At 41.4% G+C, this 25,263-nt stretch overlaps 1 protein-coding gene across 19 annotated transcripts in view; it reads right to left on the reverse strand.

Annotated features, from left to right (window-relative positions):
* Nucleotides 1-595: 595 nt before the first annotated feature.
* Nucleotides 596-25,263, reverse strand: part of LOC112553295 (E3 ubiquitin-protein ligase LRSAM1-like) — a 47,256-nt gene continuing 22,588 nt past the window's right edge. For 2 of the 19 annotated variants that reach the window (XR_003097022.1, XR_003097005.1), the window contains 8 exons: nucleotides 24,490-24,577; nucleotides 22,357-22,454; nucleotides 17,842-17,912; nucleotides 15,427-15,522; nucleotides 11,604-11,694; nucleotides 3,221-3,376; nucleotides 1,276-1,371; nucleotides 596-671 (listed from right to left, as the gene is read on the reverse strand). Coding sequence is in view for 1 of the 19 variants with exons in the window: in XM_025220410.1 (XP_025076195.1) it covers nucleotides 22,405-22,454; nucleotides 24,490-24,577 (138 nt within the window). In the remaining 18 variants the exon portion in view is untranslated. Of the gene's footprint in view, nucleotides 672-1,275; nucleotides 1,372-2,678; nucleotides 2,903-3,220; nucleotides 3,377-11,603; nucleotides 11,695-15,411; nucleotides 15,523-17,841; nucleotides 17,913-20,043; nucleotides 20,165-22,356; nucleotides 22,455-24,326; nucleotides 24,395-24,489; nucleotides 24,578-25,111; nucleotides 25,223-25,263 lie in introns of those variants that run through there. The other 17 variants (XR_003097017.1, XR_003097020.1, XR_003097016.1 and 14 more) reach the window with 15 other exon arrangements.

Genomic DNA, 25,263 nt, shown 5'->3' on the forward strand with positions numbered 1-25,263 from the left:
AGAATCCATGTAATAACCTTTTTCAGATCTTCATCTCCTAGTTCCATAAAAATTTCTATGGTGATGCGGTATCGTGCAAACACTGGCAAATAGTCATCTGCTCCAGCAAGGATCAGTAGTTTTTTCACTGCTATCTCAAGATGGCTCTCCTAAAATAGAATAAAATGTAACATTAATAAGAAGATAACCCTTAGAGTATAATGAGCCATGATCGTGGCTTTGCCAGGGAAGCACGAGGAAGGCGATTTTCATTACTTATATTGCAAAGTTCAAGCTTTCTCCTTTCTGAAAATGTATAGGTTTCTAGGTCTAATGTTTACCTGAAAGAAGAATTTTAAAACAAAACAAACATCACAAACTGTCTTCTTCACAGTCTTCAGTTATTAGCCAGTCTTTACAATACTTATACGTTTATGAAGGTAAGAATGATACATACACAGTGAATATTGCCGTAATGGGACAAAGCAGATTTCCTATAAAGTTAATGTAATGTTAACTGTTAAAATTACAGAGTATGCAAAAGTATGGTGTAAATAAAAAGGTAAAAATCATATGTAGTAAAATTTCACAACCTTGTCAAATAAGTGACTGTGGTTTTCGATCTAGAAGACGCTGGTATGCACAAGCCAGTAGTCTGCCTGCCCATTCTCTCGCTGCTCTTCCATTTCTGACTACACACAAACACACATAGAAGTAGACATATGTAAATATATTTAAGGGGAATAGGAAATCCAGATGGATAGAAATGAAGGGCCTTCTAAACTGGATGCATAGCCAAAGCATTAAACTATTAAAGTCTGACTGTACCATGAGTTTTTTTTCACTTCCATTAATGTTTTCAAAATGTTAGTTTTTACACTGTAAACATCTGCCTAGTGTTAACTGCTGAAGAGTGTTACATCCACATGACAGACAGGATCATGTAAATTTAGAGGTAAATTTTGTCATGACAACAATCATCACGATATATCTGTAGAGTTTTTGAGGTACACATGATATCGTCAACAGGATGGCCAAAATGAAAAGTAGCAAACCTGCAAAGAAAACCTTTTCTTTACATGATTTCTTGCTATTTGCTCAAAATTCTAGCATATTTTAACACAAGAAAGTTGCATTTTTTAAGTGGTAAATTTTTATGCTGGTCACTGGCCTATTATGACACTTAATAGTGTGCATTTTCATTAAAGGACAATACGTCATTAATGTTAACCAAGAATTATGCTTGTATACATTGTCTCACAAATAAGTTAAAAAATGTATTCTAAGTGCACTAACCAGTCGTTGTTGCAACTCATGCTCTCGAAGGAACTGTTCTTTCAGAAGCTGGGATAACATAGCTGTCAAGGCAATACGCTTCTCTGCCAGAAGATTCTATACATGAAGTGTTTAACAAGAACTTTGAAAGGGTACATTAAATTACATGTACTATTTACCATAAAGTTGCACCAGTACAAACATCTCCAGAAAATAAATTTGATAAAACTTTCCTAAGCATTTTTATTGTAGATATTATGTGGGAAAAGTAAAAAGGAAGGCTAACCCACTGTCACCTGTACCTATTGTCCTTATTCAAATATGGCAATTCATTTTGAGGGATTTTTTCCATGACGACTTATCCAGTAAAGTGTGTGTGTCATCAGCAAACATCAGTATAGATAATAATAATATGTCGATTTGTATAGCACTTTTTCCCATTAACAGGTGGGCTCAGAGCGCTTTACTGAAAAGAAAAACACACAAAGATGATAAGAATGGATGCTGGTCTCAAAAACAGTTATAGAATCACTGTATATTTGTGACCTTCGCCTATCACAGATCATGGTGAACAGTTTTTGAATAGCTGAAAAACTGTATGTAGGTGAAAATGTAAAACTTTAATTTTTCAAAATGACTATTTTCTTTCTTAAGACACCATAGTAAAGGCAAAGCAACTCAAAACAAATGATGGATCATTCCATTCAGAGTTCTGAGCTGCAAAAGAATAGTTTACTTACACCTTAAACACAGGTCCAGATCAGTTCATGAAGGCTGCCATGTTTCTGGACTTTTTTATGAAGGGAAACTGACTAATTCATGACTCTGTATACACCATTTGGGCATGGACAAGAAAAGTGTTGAGTGATGCTGGGGACTGTTAGCAGTCTGACCCACTGGTCAGCAGGATACTGATTTTTATCTTGTACTCTGTGGGAAGGCACATGCAACAGGAGCAGATAACCTAGTGGTTAGAGTAATCTGAACTTGAAGGTACACATGCCTGCTGGTTTGATACCTGTAAATGCACCATATATTTCCAAGGCGACCCAACTAGGCAATAGGTACCGGACTGTAGACTGGCTGGGGAAGGTAAGACTGTGAGGAAGAAAAGATGGGAACTGCTGGTCCTAATGGTTTAGCTGTTAGTAAAAACTGTTTTTCATAAAAACCTCAATAATTCTCCCCAGGTTTCACGTAAACCCTGTCACACAAGGCGAAGTCTCCCAGAAGAAGGGAGAAGAAGGTCTCTCTCACCTCACTCTCCTTGCTGAGTTTTCCAAGACTGATTTTTTTTTTGTGTGTAGCCATAGTTAAAATATTTATGATTCATTCCTTATGCTTCCCACCAACTAAAGAGTCCAACAAGTATCTAGGGTATTTCCAGCAGGGTTGCACCAGGGCTACAGAAGAAATATACTGACCTTCAGAGATTGTGACAGATTGACGCTGATCGCAGCCTTCTAGCAAAACTAGGGCATTGACCAGTCATGACCAGCCAATAAGGGGCACACCAACTTTCTGCTTATAAGAAATCCAGGCTGAAGAGGTATGTTGGTATGATAGGCTGTAACCCACCAGGGACCTCAGCCTCCAAGATCCTATCATTCTCTGATATGAGTCACCCTGCACAGCAAACACAGGCAGCCTAAAGGAGGCATGATGGGAACAAGAAGCTAGGAAAAAGATAGGAAAGATAAAAAAAGTTGGGGGAAAAGTTTGTCAGAAAATATTGATAAAAAAAGCCTGTAAGAGAGAAAAAGGAATAGTAGAAGAGAAAGGGGCTGGCCAGCTGTATCTCTCTGGCTGGGTGAACCCAGATTCACAGGGGCTGGCATTTATGGAGTACCTCAGCATAATGAAAATACACTTTATGTACTAAAGCTATATTGAATTTAAATACATATTATGATATACACATTATATTGGTCATTACACATAATTAATGAACACAAAATATACAAACTTTTTCAGTTTCCAACCGCATTGACTTTCTGTCAATCTCCACCACTGTAAGCTGTGCAAGTTCTGCTTCAATGAGCACTATCTGATTACTAATACGGGAATGCTTAGCATCTCTGGCCATCTGGAGTGCTTGGAATGCTTGCTTCTGCAATTTCTCCTGAAATGTGATTACGATAATTAAAATGATATTTGTTACTCAACCTTGCTAGCAAAAGGTTTACATATAATCTCTGTACATTCATGGCGACACAATGGCCAAAGTGCTTGTCACTGTGATAATGAAAATCAGGTGTCATGAGTTTTAATCTTAGCTTTGACAGATCTATCTCTGAATGTGACACATGTTCACAGGGCTGATAATTTCTCTGGGTATTCCAGTTTCCACTATTCGTTCTTTGAGTCTGTCACTATGTGCATGTGTGTTAAGGTGATTTAAAGATGTGGGCTCATATGCCAGCGTGACCATAAAGCACTTTGAAACAAACTCTGATGGTGAGAAAAGGGGTTTTATAAACGAAAAGCATTCTTACACTCTTAAAGGTTCAGTGGAGCTCATTCCCTCTCATATACCAATCAAACTAATACCTACTGTCTAATATTATCCAATACATGCTATCTAAATCAGTTAAAAAATGTAATATTCATAGATACAACCTGTTGTGTAACAAACTTTCACCTGGTCACTGCAAAATTGCTTTATAAAACCTTCTAATAAAGCCATTGTTTTCATGCACACCATGAGCAGGCTATATCACAGTAAGAGCTACACACTGGAAAGTTAAAATAATAAAATATTCAGATGATATCCTTCTAACTACTTAAGAATTAGAACTCAGAAAAAAAGGAAGATAATATGAAAGGGTTCAATAGTGAGTTAAAAATGTGCAGATATCTTCAAAAAGAGATGAAGGCAGGGGATGACAGGATGGAGAAGATGAGGAGAGGTGTAACTTGTCCATGTCCATTCCCTACTCTCCAATTTGAGGTAGAGACAGCCGAAGAAGTGTTTATCAAATCAAAAATCAAATCAAAATCAAAACAGACTTTATTGTCTGCCCAGGAGGACAGAAATTTGTCTTTGCTCACATACACATACAGACATTTAACACACAGTTAGGAGTAAAAGTGAGGAGTAAAATAGTGTTGATTGCACCAGTCCATCAAGGCAGTGTATGTTTATCCTAACAACAAACCTTGGGTGACCAAGGGCCTAAAAGCACTGCTGAACAAAAAGAAACATTTGTTCATCACGGGCAGAAGCCCACGACAGAAGATTAGTACATAGAGAGGACCATGATGCTATCCGTTGGGTGGGCAGAGGCTCTACGAGCATACTAGTTAGTCCGCTTTCAGTAGTTTGCCGGTGGACCAACGAGTGTCGACGAGATTGAAACAGAGGTCGAGTTAGCTCTCGCCATAAACCCGATGTGTCAGAATGCGGCTCGTGGTTACATCTTGAGCTCGCTGGAGGGACCTGCCAGACGTCGAGTGTTGATGCTTCCGCATGACGCAAGAGATACGCCGAGAAAGATCTTGGGTGTCCTAGTGGAGGCGTACGGCGAACGGAAAGAAAAAATAAAAATCAGTGCCACAGCAACGTGATGAGGTGGTCGACGAATACGCCGCGAAGCTCCAGAATTTAAGCAGGCGAGGTAGAAGGCGGCGCAGAGCGTCGAAGTGGCGGCGATTGACACCATCTCGGAGGACTGCAGCCCGACCGGTCAGGGAAAGTGACTGCCCTCGTCGTCCGTAACAGGATGACAGGGAAATAAAGTGTAGCTGGCCTGACTGGAAAGTGTCCGACGGCGGAGGTTGTCATTTATGGCAGTTGAGTGATGGCGTTGCTCGACACCGGCAGTGAGGTAACGACGGTCACTGACGAGTGGGCACGAGGGCACATACAGGACTTACAGCTAAAACAAACTCAGGAGTGGCGGTGGTGGACATGTTTACGGCCAGCGTCTGAGGACGTTCCTATCCTGGTGGTCAAGGACCTGGTCGATGTGGTCACAAGTGAGCGCAGGAGGCGCGTGTCGCTTCTACTAGGGAAGAACGTCCTTGATCAGATAATGGACTCAACCGCAGATGTGGCGCAGGCAGTACAGGCAGCCGTGCATGAAGCTCATCTTGAGAAGACATTGTCAACAAAAGAACTGGCTAGGGCCGCTGGCAACACGCCCGTTCCAGGATGCCAATGGGTCTGACGTCCACACCAGCCACTTTCCAGAGGTTAATGCAGGCCACCATGCCGAACTTTTTAATTTCAGTCCTTCTTGTGTACCTAGACGATCATTTGGTATACTCCAAGATAAAGGACATTCAACTGCGGGAGGCGCCATACCTTCAGGATGACGACAGTGAAGAGGAAACGCCAGGGTGGTATGCTACTCTTCCAAACCATCACCACAGAACTCTTGTGACAATGCCTGTGGTGCCAGAAGTAACAGTGTCTGTGGTGTCAGATGACAGTACCAGAAATGACAGTCCCTATCGTGTCCGAACCGCGCAGATCGCAGCGACTTACCGCGAGACAGGCAACAAACTCGCACAAAGTGTAGGATGAAACAGTTCGTGCAACGCTATGCCATGGCAATATGAATACCATGGATATATTTTTTAGTTGCGGTGATCGGTGACACCGTAGATGACACGTACGCATTGATCAGTTGTTTATTTTGCTAATTGTTCATTTTTCTTCAACTTTACCGCGGCTGCGTCCAGAAAATGTCATTGACAAGAATGACACACGAGGTGATGGCTGACAATAGATGTCAGCACTCACTCTTCTTCGGTCTCTGTTTGATTCCTCCTGAGTCCTTGTGCCTTTATTTAGGATGGTGATGGCTGCTGGCACGAAGGACCTCTGGTAGGCAGCTTTCCTTGTGCGTGGTACCTTATAGCGCCTGCCTGAGGGCAACAGCTGGAAGCTAGTGTGGAGAGGGTGTTTCAGGTCCGAAATGATGTTATGTGCCATCCTTCTGACTGCATGAAGGTACAAGTCAGAAAGTGGCAGCTGTGCTTGACCAATAATTTTATTTGCCTGGTGGATGATTCTGGCCAGCCTTGCCTTGTCTTTGACTAGTAGATGACCATACCAGGCAGCGATGTTGAATGAGAGGATGCTCTCAACAAGAGACCTGTACACAGTCTCCAGCACCCCAGAGCTGACGTCGAAGCTGCGAAGTCTCCTCAGAAGGTACAGCCGTTGCTGGGCCTTTTTGTACACTTGGTTCACGTGATCACTAAATGAGAGCTTTCCGTCGATCACTGTACCAAGGTACCTAAACACAGCAGCCCTCTGCACCTGCTGTCCCTTGATTTGGAGTGGTGGGGAGAGAGGGGTTGTGCCATCTCTTCCTTCGTAGGCTCTTCCAAAGGCCATCTCCTCCGTTTTGTCAACGTTCAGATCCAGAAAGCTGCGGTCAAACCACTCCTCCAGCTCCCCCACACAGGCCAGGTACTGTGACAGGGACTGCTCGTCTTTCAGGCAGCCACAAGGGCCATGTCATCTGCATATTTAACAAGTTTGAGAATAGCACTGTTAATACTAATCCCATTTGTATATACAGAGAACAGGATGGGGGAAAGCACACATCCCTGAGGGGTACCCGTGTTGAGGATCTGCTCATCTGACAGAATCATTCCATCCACTGACAAATAAACTCCGTCAGACGAGCTGCTGGACCCTATAGTACCTGTCGGTGGAACTCTGAAACCCACCCTCTGTGGTCGGTCCTTCAGGAATGATCTGATCCATAGAACTAGGCCAGTGTTGACATCCAGGTCTAGTAGGCGCTGTACAAGAAGGTGTGGCTGGACCGTGTTGAAGGCGCTGGAAAAGTCCATGAACAGGACCCGAACATAGGTGCCAGAAGTGTCCAAGTGTTGTAGGATAGTATTTAAAAGCGTGAGAGTTGCATCAGACACCCCCCTGCGTGGCTTGTAGGCAAACTGCAAAGGATCCAGGCGATCAGCCATGGTGGGGATTAACAATCTTCCCACAACTCTCTCCAAACATTTGGCCACAACAGACGTGAGAGCCACAGTCGAAAGTCTTTCAAGTTGGTAGCATGAGGCTTCTTTGGCACTGGTATTATTGTGGATGTTCTCCACACGCGGGGGACACTATGAGAGTCAAGGGAGAGCTGAAAAAGTCTGGTAAAAACACCACTCAGCTGACTAGCACACTCTTTGAGTACTTTGCCTCTCACGTGGTCAGGTCCAGGGGCTTTACGTGGGTTCACATGAGAGAGAATTCTGACAACATCTCCCTCACAGATGGTGACAGTGGCTGCCGACAGTGAAGAACAGATATTTTCTGCTTCATTGCTGAAGTCTCTCATATCAAACCGCGCGTAGAAAGTGTTGAGCTCATTAACAAATGACACTGGGTCATCACACTTTACTCTTTGTGTCTTGCGTTCTCTACCCATCATGGTGTCCAGGCCCTTCCAAGCATCTCTTGCGTTGCCCTCAATCAATTGCTTTTCTACCTTCTTTCTGTATTCCACTCTAGCCGTTCTTGCCTTTGCCCTGAACTCCTTCTCCTTTTCTTTCACTTTCTGTTTGTCTCCTTGCATAAAAGCTATCTTCTTTTCATTGAGACAGTGCTTCAGTCCTTTACCTAGCCATGGTTTGTTATTTGGATAGCTGCAGATCTGCTTGGTAGGGATGACAGACTCTTCACAGAAGGTGATGTAAGAGGTGATTGTGTCTGCCAGACAGTCCAGGTCGTCTCCACAGGTAGTGAAGAACAGATTATGAGGTGTGGATTTTGCTGGAGATGACAGTAGTGGCATAATAGTGGAATAAAGGTCTCAAGGGAGACCCCACATCATCTGTTTGAACAGAGATAGAGGCTGATGGTCATTTTGCAATGTCTGCCAAGTAGGAGGAGCTTGGTAAGGAAGTCATTCTATAAGAGCCCCCTACTATGCAACAGCAAGCATTGGTATAAGAGATGCCAGATTCTGTGCATATGCATTAGATGGGTTCTTCTTTCTATTTAATTTAGAACAGTCCTTTGAAAATGCAAAGTGGGAACTAAAAGAGAAATCACCTGAAGTATGGCCAGTCTCACTGCAGATACCCAACCTGAATAAAGTCTCATATTTTGGGAAAAAAACAGAAAGTAAGAAAAAAAAGGCAGATTTCCCATCTCTCTTGAAGTGGGCTCTCTAGACTGCTGTAACGCCTTGGGATGACAGTTCTGACTTAATGCTGAGCTCAGCAAGGTCAGGATACTGAATGATGCCCCTAGAAGAGTTGAGGGATACAGATACCCATCAGTTTTTAGACTCTTCTTCTTGGTCCTATTTGCCCCCAGTGGAGCATAGGGCTGCAAAATGGAGCATAGGGCCGTAGTTTTTAGACTCATTCGTCTATTATGCAGTGTTGATGTAGTTGCATTCAAAGCACAACCGCAAATGGCCCTGCTTCAGCCAACCTTTGCTGTGCAACTTGACTGTGTTTTACGTAGAGTTGTTGATGACCATGCCCCAGTGTTTCGAAGTCTGATGCGCCAGTTCAAATATACACCTTGGTATTCATAGGTCCGTATTGAGCTCTGTGACCTGAATCATACTTGCCGGCGAGTTGAGCATGTTTGACGAAAGACTGGACTTGACATCCCCAAAGAGATTTATAATGCCACCAATCAAAGCATTGCAAAATGTGTCAACAAGGCCAAGACAACATATCTTCAGGCCCTAATAAATAATTGCATCTTCTCCAGAACATTTTTTGACATATGCAAACGAATGATTGGAATTAGCAAGAACTATGCCGCTGCCCACTGCCTATCCTGTGACTATTTTGTTAACAAGATTTTGGACATTCGATCATCCTTAGACTCACTATAAGTGCCTGCCAGCCAGCGGCGGTGTTTGGGGGTGGCAAATGGGGCGGCCGCCCCAGGCCCCGCTCTCGAAGGGGCCTCGCGCTTCAGCCCCGAGGTTATCTTTATTAGTTTGTCAACTTTAAATATATTGTGTGTTAAATGCAAAAATGCTGAGAGGGGCTCTTTAAATTAGACTTCTTCAAAGTCAAATTCACCTAACTGTATACAAATCAGTGCTTCCGGCATCATATCAATAGGGTCTGGGATATTGATACACGTACTCCATTACCCCGGCCCCGCGCGGATGGTCGGCCCCAGGCCCCGCGTATTCCTAACGCCGCCTCTGCTGCCAGCCTCTCCTGTGATATTCTTCTTGGATGTTCTGACCAAACTTCGGCCAGTTTCTAACTTTTCTTTTCTCTCAAAGATCATAGAGAAAGTAGTTTTGACACAGCTCTAGGCCTACTTACAAGGTCATCAGCTCATCCCCAATGCTCAGTCAGCATATAGACTTTTTCACAGTACTGAAACTACCTTAATTAAGTGACCACTGACATATTATCTGCCCTCGACAGTGGTGATGTTTCTGCTTTAACTCTACTGGACCTGTCTACTGCATTCGACACCATCGACCACTGTGTGAACACTAACGTGGTTCAACTCCTTTCTCACTGATGGGACACAGATTGTGTTTGTCAAATATCTCATCCTGCTCCACTTTCTTGTGGCGTCCCTCAAGGCTCAGTACTCGGCCCAGTTCTGTTTATTCTGTATATGAAGCCACTTTCATCTTGTATCAAGTCTGACAACATTTCTCATCAATTATATGCTGATGATACTGCTCCACTCCACCGGCTGAATCTCACTCTGCTACCAGCACCATAGAAGTCTGTATTAATGAAGTCAAAGACTGGATGGTGTCAAACTTACACTCAATGATGATAAAATGGAAGCCCTCCTATGTTCGAGAAGAAGAAATCTACTTCACTTATTTGTCCACCAAGTTGCATCAAGGCGGATGAAACCAACATCACCTTTGCATCCTCCATCAGGAATCTGGGATTCATTGTCAGTGCAGACATGACTCTTGCTAAACAAGTTACAACTGTCTGTCAGTCTGCCTATTATGAACTATGCAAGATTCAGTGCCATCCATCACATTCTGTCTATGCGCGCTACAAACACTCTTGTCTGTGCCTTTGTTTTATCCAGACTTGATTACTGCAACTCCTTGATTGCTGGCTGCCCTGAATACCTTCTTCACAAACTCCAGAAAGTACAGAACTCTGCTGCATGTCTGGTGCTTAGAGCTAGGAATTGGGACCACGCCACCCATCAGTTCTCGCATCCAGTACAAACTGTCCGTGCTGTGTTTTAATTTCTTTGCTGGCACCTGCCCTGATTATTTCTCTTAACTCCTTTTCCCTTATGTCTCAGCTAGACAACTCCGCTCCTTGTCTGATGATCATCTCCTTACTCTTCCTTTCACCAAAACAACAACATATGGCCACAGGCTTGTTAGTTATTGTGCAGTGAAACAATAGAACTCTCTTCCTTTCCATATCCCCACCTACCCACTATTGAATCCTTTTTATGTGCATTGAAAATGCACCTCTTTCGTAAACATTACTCCTAACAACCTTTCCCATAATGCCAGTCCTTTTTCACACCCTTCCTTTTGCAATACCATGTTACTCTCAGCTCTTGTTCTTGTTATTTGGTTCCTCTTTTGTTTTCTGTATTTGATTTTATTCTTCGTTTAGTATGGTTGTTTATTCTTTTATCGTTCATATGTTATTTGTTTGTTTTCCTGTCCCTTGTATGCTGTCCATGTTTTGTTCTTGTTCTTAAGCGCTAAGAGCATGCTCCTTAGGAGTGCGAGCATGTGCTTTACAAATTTTGCATTTATTTATATATTTATACTGAGACTTTAATGGGACGATGTATAAACTGTTTGCATGCCATCTATGAAGGGCTTCAAAGGCTATCTGGGTTCCACACTGGACTAAACTTGTCAAGTGTGAAGATGTTTAACAGAAAAAAAACTTGCTTTTAAGACCTTTATCTTTCTCAAAAGAGGAGAGGGACAAGAGCTACTTGGCTGGTTCTGTACTCTTTACTACAGGAAAACATGTCAGGCTCCCTCAAAAGACTTCAGCATACTCTTCCCACATCTCCTTTTTCCAAATCATCCTGTGTTTTCCCATGTTTCTTTAAACTGAGACTTTTGCACGGGTCATAAGGATGACCAAGTGAAAGTGAAAATGACACCCCCCTTACCCTCTAAAATTTTAAAAGAATTATTTAAAGATTTAAATAAATGAACTTGAATTTACAGGTGTCTAAGTCATGGTTCATGGAATGAAAGCTGGTTAATCACCCTACTATACTTTTAGTTACAATCTGATTCTGGTGGATTTTAGTGAGTCTTAATAAGGAGGTTTTATTGTACAAGGAAATCTACATGACAAAGTGGAAATCTATAAGACAATGGCATTAGTCATAGGCCGTGGGAGTGGTGTCCTGATTAAAAAAGGTCACTGACCTGTTCTTCCAGAGTACGCATAGCAGTCCGCTGTCCTATCTCTCTGTGGTATAACATGCTTTCTACCTGCCCATTTTCTGCAACTTTCTCCCTGACACACGAACATGCCACACACACATGCCACACACACATATATTTAGCTTATTGCTAAAAATTGTAAGAAATGCAATGCCAATATCTTAGCAAATGCATATCAAACTTATAAGTCATTGTAATAATTTTAAGCATATAAAGATGCTAGTGAGAAAAAAGAGCCCGGGATTGTGAATGATATTCTAGATCTCTGCAATCACACTGGGGTCCTGAAACTTCAACAAAACACATAAATATGGACAGCAAAATCAGGAGAAAGATGAAGAAAGCAAAGGTTTGCTTGAGTTTTACGCCATGCCAACAACTAAGGTTACATTATAGCAAGGGAGAGTGTCACACACACATGTGTGTGTGTACAGGATGTAGAAGTGATCCCTGCTACAATGGTTGCTGAGTATGGTCCAATTAAAATTAAGATGACTCTAACTCTAGCTCTAACTGAGCTGCTGTCTGGTTGGGAAAAGGTGTTAGAACCATCATTTCAAAGGAAAAGATCATAAAAACATAGTGCAGGAACTCCTCTCTAGAATCAATTTCTCTAAGGACAGAGGATATAATTATCTAGTAGAAAGAGATGCAAAGCAACTGCTGGAAGAAAGGCAGGGAACAATAGGATGGAGAAAATAAAAAGGTGTGTCTCTTGACCACTTCCATTTTCTGTTCTAGTTTCAGCTGTGTTTGCAAGGTGTGAATTTATCTGGAGATGATTTTGAATGTGTCTTTCTTTGTTGTTCCTTATGGTGGAGGGTTTTTACATTAACAGGTTTTCCTTCAGGTATACTGCATCTTAGTGTGTGGGTGGTGCTTCTGTGTGGAATGGTTGAAATCGCTTTTATGGACTGGGAAGTGCTGGGGCCACCACAATCTAAAAGAGGAGGAGGTGGCATAACAACAGATAGTGACCCACATCATCAGTTTGAACAGAGATAGATGCTGAAGGTCATTTTGCGACAGTGAACATATGTGTAACAGACCCTAGATTCTGTGTGTATGCATTGGAAAATTCCTTTTTCTTTCTGTTCTAGACAGTCCTTTCATAAAATAAAATGGAAACTGTTGCAATGAACATTGTAGACACTTAAGGAGAAATCACTTGCAGCATGGCCAGTCTCACCACAGCCAAAGCAGTGGGGTTGGGACGGATTTCAACCTCAGACATCCCAGAAAGGTTAGGGAAATCAAATCAAATCAAATCAAATCAGACTTTACTGTCTGTCGAGGAGACCCAAGACAGAAATTTTTCTTTTGCTCACACAAATGAATGTTCACAAATGAATAAGATGACTTGTCAACAAACACCTTATTATTCTATGTACGCAAGGCTTCAGAGGATTTTTGTGTTTCACACCAGGAAGCATTCAGTGGGGAGGGATTTTATGGAAAGAAGAGTTTTTAAATACCCTGTCGACTGCCAAATATGAGTGACAGGAGTGGTCAATCTGACTCTGTATCCTCCACATCCAAAGAAGGAGAAAGGGGTGGCCAGTATACCCACTAGATAGAGGCTGTGTTTACCTATGGGGACAATTTATAAGAGAAGGTAAAGCAAGTGGAAATGTTTGTTTCTTTCAACTAAGGCTAAATCAAGGATAAAAAGTAACCTTACCTTAAAAAATTTAAGGAGAATGGCATGTAATTTATTATAGTGTCCTGGTGGCGTTGCCATAGGGACTGAACATAGGCTGAGAAAATAGGTTTACAGATTGATGATACCAATGACTGTAATTTGCCAGGGGACTGACATGCAGCCTTGGCAGCCTGGTCTGCTCAAACATTGCCAGAGATACCAGGAGGCCAAATAGAAACAATGTCCTTATTACAATGAATGAGTGCTGCATGAATTGTATGAAACTTGTATGAAGCTTTCGCTCCTTTGTACAAATGGCATACAGAGCAGCACACTGAGGTCCAAAAACAGCATGGTACGCAGGGTTTCCAGGGTAAGCTTCTAAACGACAAACATAGGATAGCATGAGTTTTAGACAATGGAGAGAAAGTGGAGGCTCACCAGCATCCATGTACAAACTTTGTACAAGAGTGGCGAGGAAGGCGCCCAAACAAATGTGGAGTCTTTAATGATGAATAGGAATGAGAATTTCGAGGTAGGACTCGAGCAGAACCATAGATGATAGATCCATAGTCTAGCTTGGAGCGGACCAGGGCACAATACAGACGAAGTAGGACCATGCGGTCTGCCCCCCAGCTGACATGATCAACTGCTCTGAGAATGTCCAAGGCTTTCTGACATGAAAGGCATAGAGATTTGATATGAGGGAGAAAAAATAGTTTACGGTCAAAGATGACCCCAAGAAATTTACTTCCTAGACCACTTTGAGTACTGTGCCATTAACAGAAATAGATGGGTTTGGAAACATACCTTGCAGTTTGCAAAAGTGGATGCATACTGACTGCGTAAGAGAACATTTGAAGCCATTTTCTGCCACCCATCTTTGTACATCGTTTATGCATAACTGAAGCCGGCGCTCAAGGCATGGTAGGGATTCACTTTGAATACAGAAAGCAGAGTCATCTACAGATAAAAAGGCCTCCAAACCTGGACAGACAGATTTCAAGATTGAATATATTTTGATGCTGAAAAAAGTTGGAGAAAGAATGCTACCCTAGGAACGTCCATTTCCCATTCCTGAAGATCAGAAAGGATAGACCCTACATGAACTTGAAAAAGGAAGTGCAAAAGAAAATTCTTGATGAAGAGTGCCATACGATCCTGGAAGCCAAGGGAGTGAAGATCCAACCGAATACCTAGCTTCCAGGTAGTGTGTTATGCTTTCTCCAAATAAAAAAACGCCCCCAAAACATGTTCTTTGCTGACAAATGCATCCCTGACAAAAGTTTCAAAATGGACCAAGTGGTTCAGGGTGCTGTGGCATTTTCTGAAGCCATACTGCAGGTTGGAGAGGAAACTTCCAGACTCCACAGCCAGACACCCAAATAAAGTTAAAGATGCCTAGAAGGAGGACAGACACCTGTGGAAGATCAATCAACAGCTGATAAGAAATATTGTTTGGGTCTGGTGCAGACCCTTGCACCTCTGAAAGGCCTGCTGCAGTTCAGAAAGAGAAGGGGAGATTGTACTTTTCGGAGTTATCGGAAGAAAAGTCACAGCGGAACGATTCCTGAACAGACTTCAGGCGCTGGAAAAGTGGAGTGTAGTGAGAAGAGGAGGAGTCGTGAGCAATGGTGGATGCCTAGGAATTAGCAACAACTCATGCCTCTGAGAGGACAGAGTCTCCAACCCTCAGATAGCCTATCAAGCCAGCCTGAAACCTTCCTTTTATCTTTCTCACGACCACACATACTGTTTGGAAAGTGGTGCGGGAGGACAATGAGGACACAAACTACTGCCACACAAGTTTTCTTGTCTGTTTAAAAATATAATGAGCCTGAGCTCTATTGTGTTTAAAACTTATCGCATTTTCAGGAGTGAGGTGGCAGAAGGCAAGGTGCTGGGCTATCTTCCGAGCATGCTGAGCCACCCTACACTCCTCCGTAAGCCAGGGAACATGTGGATGGTTATTACAATGCCTTCACGTAGCAATCGTCTCCGAAGCAATTTCATTTAAAATTGAGGAAAAGAGCTTAGCAAGATGTAGCATGGGATCACTGTCAACATTATTTTTACCTCTGCTACTCACATCTTAGTACTACTCACACCTCTAAGCTACTCACAAAAGTAAAGCTCGTTCTCGCATACCTCTAAGATACTCACAATTGTAAAGCTCGTTCTCCCCGACTCTCTCTCTCTCCATAAGCCGCCTTTGGTCCTCAAATATTTCAAACTCACTCAGAATCTGTTTCATCCCATCTGTTATTAGACCAGAAAAAAACAGATGGTTAACACTCACACAAGTAACAATAATGGATCATGAAATTTTATTGAGTCATACAATCTTATATATTATGCCAAGTAGCAGATATTCATACAACAGTTTAGAGCAGTGGTTCTCAACCTTTTACTTGTGACGCCCCCCTGACGAACAAAGGTATGTCCGCGCCCCCCTTAGCCAGCAATGTAAGCTTATTTCACTAATACCGGTATAAGAAACTTTTAAAAAATGACCACCCTCGCGCCTCCCTTGTAAGCATGTCACGCTTCCCCTGAGGGGGCACACCCCACCGTTTGAGAACCACTGGTTTAGAGTCATACCCTAACAGAAGTTATCAGTGTTCATAAAAGCATGAGCAAACAAAGTTTTTCCAAATCAGACCTACTTCAACATCCACTGATACTATAAAGAATACAAAATTTTTAAAATATTATTGATGTACGTGTATGTATTGATGCTTTGCACAAAAATTTCTATGTAAAATGGTTTACAGACTTGATTTTGGGTTTTATAAAATGTCGTCTAAATACTGACTGTATAATTACTCACAAAGCAATAAAGAACTTATATATATATTCTGTGATGTCAGTGGCAATATTCTCAATTAACTCTTTCCTGTATTGCTTCTGTAGATGAAAATGTCATCAGAACCACAGACTGCTTTGCAGAATGTAATGCAAAATAAAATAAAGTTATCAAAAGTATATTAGTAGGAATAGATTTTCCATCCTTCTTGGGATGACCAGCGACAAATCAACTGCTGACACTGTGCTACTGTGTGGATGACAAAAGGTGTTAAAGCCGTCGTTTAAAAGGGAGAGATCACTTTCCATAAAAAAATTATCTTAGCAACTCTCCTCTGGTGTCAGTCGAAGCCCCACCCCGCAAGGGGTGGTGCCCATTAAAGTTCCCCAAAAGAAAGATGGAAGAAAGAACTTGGGTCAAAGACCCTCAAGGTCCTGGTGGGATATCCGAGAAGAAGGAAGATAGACACAGCAAATAGTGATAGTCTTGTTCAGACTAACCTGGGCAGCAACAGCTTGAGGAGGAGTGGAAAGTGATATTTGGCTAAACAAAAGGTGGAAGTGGAGAAGAGCAGTCCCGCCTGAAGGGACGTTAGTCTGAGAATCCTGACTTAAAACTTGAAAGCCTTGGAAGGAAAAAGATGTGGAAGGTACAGGGCTTCTGCTTACGCAAAAATTGCGTACAGTATGCATTAAAAGTTCAGAGGACCCCTTCAATTTTCGTCAATGGGGTCCCCTTCAAATTTGGGTGAAGAACAGGGACCCCTTAAAAATCTGAAGAAGGGGTCCCTGGGACCCCAAAGAATTTAGCCTTAGCAGAAGCCCTGATGGTAGGAGAAGTGTAGTGCTAAATATTAGGAGAGAAACGAGATGCTAGGCATTCGAGTTCTTCAAAGTGGGCTCAGATCCCTCGACAGTTCCATTGGAGGATTGTAGACATAGTTTATCTGTGAGGAAAAGATGCAGAGCGCCCCATAGAAGCAGAGGGAGGAAAAGAAGAAGAGGAAAGCATGGGGTGTCAAGATGGAGAAGGTGACACTAAACATAACTCAACCACATCCATCCCCTGCTCGCCAAGAGAATCAAAGCGGTTAGAAACAGGGATTGATGGTGCTGCTGTGGTAGTCCCAGATGTTTTCTGCTTAGCAGCGAGTTCTTTCTGGTGATTTTGGTTTTGTTTTTGTGTTCTTGTCTGTCTGAAGTGTGGTATTCTTGTTCCTTGGTGATTCTATGTTGCGTGCTTGCTGGCTTGCAGCGTTTCTGACTGGTGAAGGGGGATACTTGATGCTTGTGTGGCTTGAGATGCTTGTGTGGTTTGAGATTGTTGTGATGACTGAGTGCCCCCACAGCTTGTAGGAGGAGGAGGCATAGCCTGACAGACTGGGACAGGGCCCTCAGAAGAGACCCATGTCGTGTCCACCTGGATAGATACTGAGGTCGATGGTCGTCTTGCAACCGATGCCAAGTAGGAAATGGAGCTTATAGTAGAAGATGCTCCTGAGGAGCTACACACTAAGTGACAGCAAGCATCGGGATCTGAGTTCATTTTGATCAAAACATTTCTAGGAGTAAAGATTTTTATTTTTAATCTTGCATGAAATTGTGCTGGAACCCAAATTTTCTAGACTTTATCGGCAAAATGTAAACATTGTAAAACTCTTCTTGGTCTAGAAACAGCGTCTTGTTTTTCCATACTTTCAAGACTCAGCATGAACCCTGGATTAAGATTGCACTAAAATGAAAAAAAAAACCCCATCAAAAAGAACTGCTCACCAAGCACTTCACGACGGCATAGGTTGTGCAGTTCTTCCCAGGTGACTGTAAACCAGTCATCTTCCTGCATGCTGTCACACACAAACACCACCCCACACACAGATATACAATGATGTTTACAAAAATAATAATAATAAAGGGAATTTATATAGCAAATTTCCTGACTTAGCAGAAGGCTCAAAAGAAAGGATTAAGGTAAGCATATAGGGTTGTGAGAAGGCATTTTCCTGTTTTAATTTGCAATGGAACCATTAAAAAATACTGCTTCAAATTTTGATATGATAAACCTTTGTGTCGACTTTCGCAAGCAGGGCATCCTGGAATTGCACAGCTAGTGCCTGTCATCTCAAAATAATACAATAATATGCGACACAAGAGATCTGTTCCCATGCCAGAGTTGGCTGTCCTTGTTATTTATAGTCTATGCCTGGTGTGGTTCATGGGTCGTGTGATACTGTTTAAGGGCAATAATCCGGCAGAGGCCAGACAAAAGGCAGCCCGAGTTACACACCATGACTATGAAAATGATCAATATGGTGACGAACAAGTTACAGGCACTTGTAACACACTTTCCTTTTTGCAATGGAACATGTGCGGACTGCAAGGTAAACTGAAGGACATTAAATTTAAGTCTTTTATAATGACATATGACTTTATTTATTTCGATGATACATTTATGGAAGATCTTACTCCTGCAGTCGTTTCCAACTAGTCATGCTTTCACATGTCTAATTAACAATAAACTGCTACCATATATTTCCAGATTGGACACAAGTTCTCAAACTTTGATGCTTTTCCGAATTGCAAAAAATCTTTTTATGCGTGTGCCTTTGTAACTCCTGAAGGCTCTCTCTTTTATCCATTCTTTGGTGTTAATAATGGCATTCTCAATACTGAAGAATGTTTGGTGGAGTGCATGTTGAAATATGGGGATGGTACGTTATTGTCGCTGGAGATTTAAGCAGTTGAACTGGGTGCTTGAACAATGATACTACTGATGCCGATTTTGTAGCAGACGTACCGGATAGTCATTCTGTAAAATCAGACACTCACATGACCTAACTGTTAATCACTATGGGACATTTTTACTTAATCTATGTGCCTCTTTTGACCTTTATATTTTGAATAGTGTATTTCAAGGCGACCGTGATGGTTGCTACACATATATTACTGATTCTGGCCACAGTGTTAATGATTACTTTTTAATGTCAAAAGCACAAAGAAAGTTTACCTTTCTTGTTGCACAAAGGATTAACTTGGTTATTGGCAGATAGCAGCCATACCTAAGAACTTAGTGTAAGCCTATGCAAATCTCTTTCAGAAGATTAAAATTGTCAGATCTTTAACATCTCGCTAAAGCTTTTCATTCTTTCATTCAGCAAAAATGGGCAACATACAAGAGATAGAAGAACAAAAAACCAACACATGTGGTTGCTCTTTATTAGAATACCCTTTTTGGTTTGGAATTTACAGTTTTGTCTGCTGAGGAGCGCTTTGAGCGCGCCTCCGTTTTGGGTTTTATTTTTAGAAGGAGAAATTAGGGCTACTTTAGGTCTTAGTTATAGGTGGGTCGTGGAGGGGGAAGTTTTGTTGTTTCATCCTGTGGCGTCCTAGTGACTGTTGTTCTTTTGTTTTATCCACAGGCTTTGTGTGCATCCTTGGTGCACGTCTTTTGTGTGCATTCCTTGTGTACTTACTTTGTGTATGTGCTATGCGTACGTGCCTTGTGTATCTGTTTCTACACAGTTTTGACGGTCTCTCATCTATGTGTTATTGTCAACCATTGTACGCTTCTTCGTTTCCTCATCTTTGTCTACTGGTCCTGCGTCTGCAGTCAGCTAGGGAACTGAACTGTGAACTGTGCCATGTGAACCAGCACCAGAGACTGTCAACTGAGTGCCCCATGTTCCTGATCTTTGTGAAGTATTAAAGACTCAGGGGCAACTACGCTCACGTACTGTATTGTGCCGTGGTGTGCGCTGATGTTTAACTGCTTTATTTGTTTATTTTCTTTTCTTTGCGTGGGGTAATCCCCTTTTCTTTTGCGAGTAATCATAAGTGTATTTCTCCATTTTTATTAGGTGTATTCGTGTTTTGCTTTGCTTATTTTTAATTTTGGATTAAACTTCTTATTTATATCGTTCATTTCGTCTTTGTTGTGGTCTTCGCTTATCAAGGGTTCGACAGGTAAGTCATGTCCCGCCTCTGGCAGAGCGACTGGGTGTGTGTTCCTGCTGGCTGAGCGAGTGGTCGTGAGCATGCTTCCGGCGACGCTGGGGGTGGTACGCTACACAGGGCAGCCAGCAGGCAGGCAGTAATCAAGCTGAGAAAGAACAAACACAGACAAATATGTTGGAAGAGCACATAGAGAGATTCTGACGGATGGTGTTGATCTTATGTAGCTCTGCTCATAATAGGCAGACTGACAGACAGCTGTAACTTGTTTATCAAGGGTCATTTCTTCAGTGACAATGAATCCCAGATTCCTCACGGACGACACAAAGGTGATGTTGGTTTTGCCCACCTTGATGTGACTTGGTAGACAAATAAGTGAAGATGGATTTCTTCTTCTCAAGCATAGGAAGGCTTCTGTTTTATCATCGTTGAATTTGTTACCATCCAGTCCTTCACACTGATAACAGGCCTCTATGGTGCTAGTAGCAGAATGAAACTCAGCTGGTGGAGGGAAGCAGTGCAGTTGTGTATTATCAACATAAGATTGATGAGAAACTGGATGCAAGATGAAAGTGATTTCATATGAACAGAACTGGGCAAAGTACTGAGCCTTGAAGGACCCCACAAGAAAGTGAAGCAGGGAGAGATGTTTGACCAAAGAGGATACCAAGAATGACCACTGTTATATGAGAGCTTGAAGTCAGGCCATACCCCTTTTAGAAGAGTAAACGTCACTAGATTTGAGCGTGCCACACCTTTGTTCCGGCAATTGTGTACTAGCAACAGAGACACACACAATCAAATCAGATGCACACACTTTCATACTTTTCGAATGCTGATACCAAAGAGCAGGGGTGCCCAACCTACAGCCTGCGGGCCGGATGAAGGTGCCTCACCTGGCATGCTAACTTAAACCAGACACAACATGATTTCATTTTTAACATCATAATTCTGGCAAAACCGCCATGTTCTGGCTTGCGAGATTTTATATCATGTCCAGTATGGCCCTCAGGTGAGAAAAGGTTGGGCACCACTTTAAAAGAGAATTTACTGATTCTCGTAGAAGGAGGGCGTGACTGCAGATACATCAGAGTCAGCATGGCTTAACTTTCCCACCTAGTTGGTCGCTCTTGGTATCCTCTTTGGTTTGACCATCAATGAACAGTCTGCATCCTAGCAGTGAGATAGGAGTTAAACCATGCTAGTGCAGGTCCAGAGAGTCCATAGAGGGTGTGGAGTCTCTTAAGGACCGGAGAGTGGTCGATGGTGTCGAATGCAGCAGACAGGGCCAGATATTAGTTTTGGTCCTGTGAGCTGACTGAGCTTGGGGGATGACTTGGTCCTCTTGTAAATAGGCCCAGAGCTGTGTATAAACTACTTTCTCTATGATCTTCGAAAGAAAAGACAAGTTGGAAAGTGGGCGGTAGTTATTAAACACAATGACGTCAAGTATGGATTTCTGAAGGAGTGCCTCACCAGGGCATTTTTAAACAAAGCACATTGTGGAAGGGAGTGTTCAAATGATCCATAGGTAAAATATGAACCAGTAGAGAGTTGACAGCACACAGCAAAACTTTCACAGTACAGGAGTCAGTATCAGAACCAGGTGAAGAGAGACATGCTGCGTAATAAGGATGAGTGGCAGAGCATGTGATGGATTTTTTTCAAAGTATGCTGTTTACGATGACCAGCAAGGTAGCGATGTCTCAGTGGGGTGTCGACATTTCCAAAATCCTGTTAGCCTGTTAGCCCCAGCCTCAACTCATGTCTACTTTTTTTTTTTGCCTGAAATGTCCTGATCTACAGAATCAAGAAACAAAATAGTTTCCAGGTTGGTTTTGTTTTGTGAAACAAATACACCTAAATGTGGGCTAGAGGTCCTTCTCAGGTCACCTTTCATCATTTCATTGCTTTTAAGAGATCATTTATTTGAGGGTTTCCCACTTTATAGAGTTTATGAGGTTCACATCTCCTCACTTTTCTGTATAAACAGCCTGTTAGCCCCAGTCTTAGCTCAAATATGCGATGTCAGCTTACACTGCCATATTATTATGCAACAAAGAAGCATGAAGCCATTGAAAACATAATGTTAGGTAAAGCTCAATCAACTCTGCATAAAAAATATGTAGTTTCAAAGCCACCATATAACACATAATCTTTTAGTTTGACTCAGCACACATGCCATCACATGCAATTTATTGATTACTATTCTGTTAATTTAACAGTGCTTTCTGGCTTAATCTCCACTTTACATCTACTTCATCCACAAAAGCTTATGTATGTCCCATTGCCTGCTGAATGTTTTTTCTGCTTATTTAGCAGTTTCTTAAATTTACTCACCGCTTTTTCTCTACTTCATCTAGAAGGGCCTCTGTTTTGCGAGCCTTTTCACTGACATCTGCCAGTTAAGACAGTTAGATCTTCTGCCTGCTTTTCAACTGAAATGACAACATTTATATAAGCTACTTTCAACACATATACAGTAGGTATAACACATTTTGGGCATGAAACCTACTGAGTTCTAAATATTTCCACTAGACCACAAAATTCCCAGACAACAGACAGGAAAAAAATCTATTGATTTGTAGCTCCAATATGCTTGTGCAAAAATCTGAAGATTACTGAGTCACAGAAAAAATGGAACCTGTTGGCATTTCACATGCTTATTCACTATTCATATGCACTTTAAGCACACAATTTTATAACACTGCTTAGGTTTTGAAAAGGTGGGAAAATAGTTCCTACATATGCCAAATGGCTGCTTTTTGTACGACTATTTCCCTCCTGAAGGACAGGATTTAAAGTTTAACACATCTGGCAAGTACCTTGAAGAAATAATTATTTACAATAATCTAATTATTATTCTTCTTTCAATAGCCACAGTTCTCAACCTGTGGGACGCATCCCCCCTTGACATGCTGAAAAGGGTAGCACGATGGCATTCATTTTTTTAAAAAGTGTCTTATATCTCATATCAGTATTAATGAAATAAGCTGGCTAAGAGGGCACGCAGACGTTATGGGGCGCCAAGAAGGGAATTTTCTCTTTATAACTATGTAATGAATGTTATACTTATAGATTCATTTTATAGCTTTACAATGCATTATAAACGTATATAATGCATTTTATATTTATACAATTCAATTCTATAAGTATAAAATGCATTCTATAGCTATTCATTTCATTCTATACTTACAGATCGCATTCTATAGCTATACAATGCATTCTACAACTAGAGAGGAAGAAAAACTGTAAAAATCAAAGTATTTCATTTATATTATACTCCCGAAGTTGCTATCTAATTCATCTTATGTATAAAATTCCATTCTGTAGCTACAGAATGCATTTTAGCTATACATTTAAGCTGTATACTTCTAGAATGAATTCTGTAACTACGGAGTTGAAATGAATACAGAATAAGGCTGGCTCATTGGCATATGGAGCAAGAAGGTCAAAAGATCAATCAATCAATGCCCTGGAAACATGGCCTTACATTCTTACACACTAGACATCTTGCCGGAGAGTTGTCTGATATAACGTCTTAGAGCAATCGCCAAAAAAAAAAAAATCAGTCAAATCTTTATCTTAGACAGTTCAAGCCTTGTTTGAGACTGTTTTGGGCTTACTAAATAGCAGTCAGTATTCACACGTACCTCAAATTAAAATAAACAAAGTACTTTATCAGAGTCATGAAGCTCTCGTTCAGCCATAATAGCAAGCACAACAGGAAAGCTGATGCATGCCCAGTCGTCAGGGAAACATGCAGCTATTTGTAATTTATGTTTCCTTGTCGGTTTAGTTTAATGAAGGCAATATGCTTTTAAATCATGTGATTGTTCCGACCAAAATATATTCATAGCGTTATAACGGTTGACTCTCCATATCTAGCACATAAATACACAGAAGAACGCAAGACCATGTTTCGATGGCACCGACTGGTTGATCCTTGACCTTCTTGCCCCATATGCAAATGAGCCTGCCTCGTTCCGTGTTTTCGACTAGATGAGGAAATAGTATCTTGCCCTGAGTTTCACCCAATTATAAGAAAAATTATGTTGCACCCTAATAGTTCTTGAGGGGTCTAGTTGGGTACCAATTTGTCTTGTAATGATTGGGAAAAAGCTCAGATTTAGAGAATATAGTGTCTTGCACTGAGTGCAAAATTAATACCACCATGCCACCTCCATGATTGTGAGGTCTTGGAAATCAAGTCATTAAAGAATACGAGCTTAAACAAAATCTGTAATAGGTCCTACTGCCTTCATAACTCTGCTTAAAATACCACTGTTATTGAATGCCAGACTAGTTACCACTGCTCGGTTTTTATGTGTCCAAGTCTTTTAGTGGGGTTTTGCTCTAGGGGCCAGAAAGCTGTCATCTGAAAACAGAGATGATTCAAGATTTGAGAAATGTACTTGAACACATACTACACTGATCTAGTAAAAAATGGATCAGTTTAACAAAATGATTTACCGTTGTTAAGAACGCTAAAAAATCTTTTACGCTCCTCCTCTTTCTTCTGGGACAACTGGTTCAACTCTTTGTCCATACGTACTTGATCCTGACACAAAAAAGATATGTAAAATAGGTATCCAAATGGAAATTTTCCAGCACTGCTTTTGGTTCAATCTCATTCCACTTATTTTCTAATGAGCCCTTTTTGAATCCACTGAATCTGAAATGTTTTTAGCAAATTCTGATAGGCAGGTGATTTATTTATTGTCCCATTCTCTGCTCAGTTTTTGCTGTCTTTATTGCTACAAATAGATATGTCTAGGTTCACATTTTTACTTGAAATTTCTGCACAGTCCTCTAAAAATCTGAGTCTATTATTCTTTGCACTTCACGGGCTTTTGATTTTTTTGAAATAAGAATGAAAAATTTAAAACCCTATGAACAATTACAGGAATGTTTTTGTTGGGAATTCTCGATTATTATTTTTTATATTGTGATTGTAGAGATTGTCTGCTGTTTTCTTTTGTATATATGTTTTGACTACTCTTTGTGAAACATTATCAAACTACATTTTAGTAACTTTGATTAACTTGTTCCACATTCTGTCCACTTTATTGCATTCTCGGTTTATTCAGTTTACCTCTTTCCTGTGACACAATTTGCTTACTGTGAGACAGTCACTTCTTTTTCCCCTCCAATCACCATCTTTCATCAATCATAATCATCTTTCATCTGACAGCTCACATGCCACCTGTTCATCAATGCAAACTTTTGATCACACCTTGTGTTGAA

Source organism: Pomacea canaliculata, linkage group LG12 (assembly GCF_003073045.1).
Source record: "Pomacea canaliculata isolate SZHN2017 linkage group LG12, ASM307304v1, whole genome shotgun sequence".
In the NCBI taxonomy this organism is placed as follows: domain Eukaryota; kingdom Metazoa; phylum Mollusca; class Gastropoda; order Architaenioglossa; family Ampullariidae; genus Pomacea; species Pomacea canaliculata.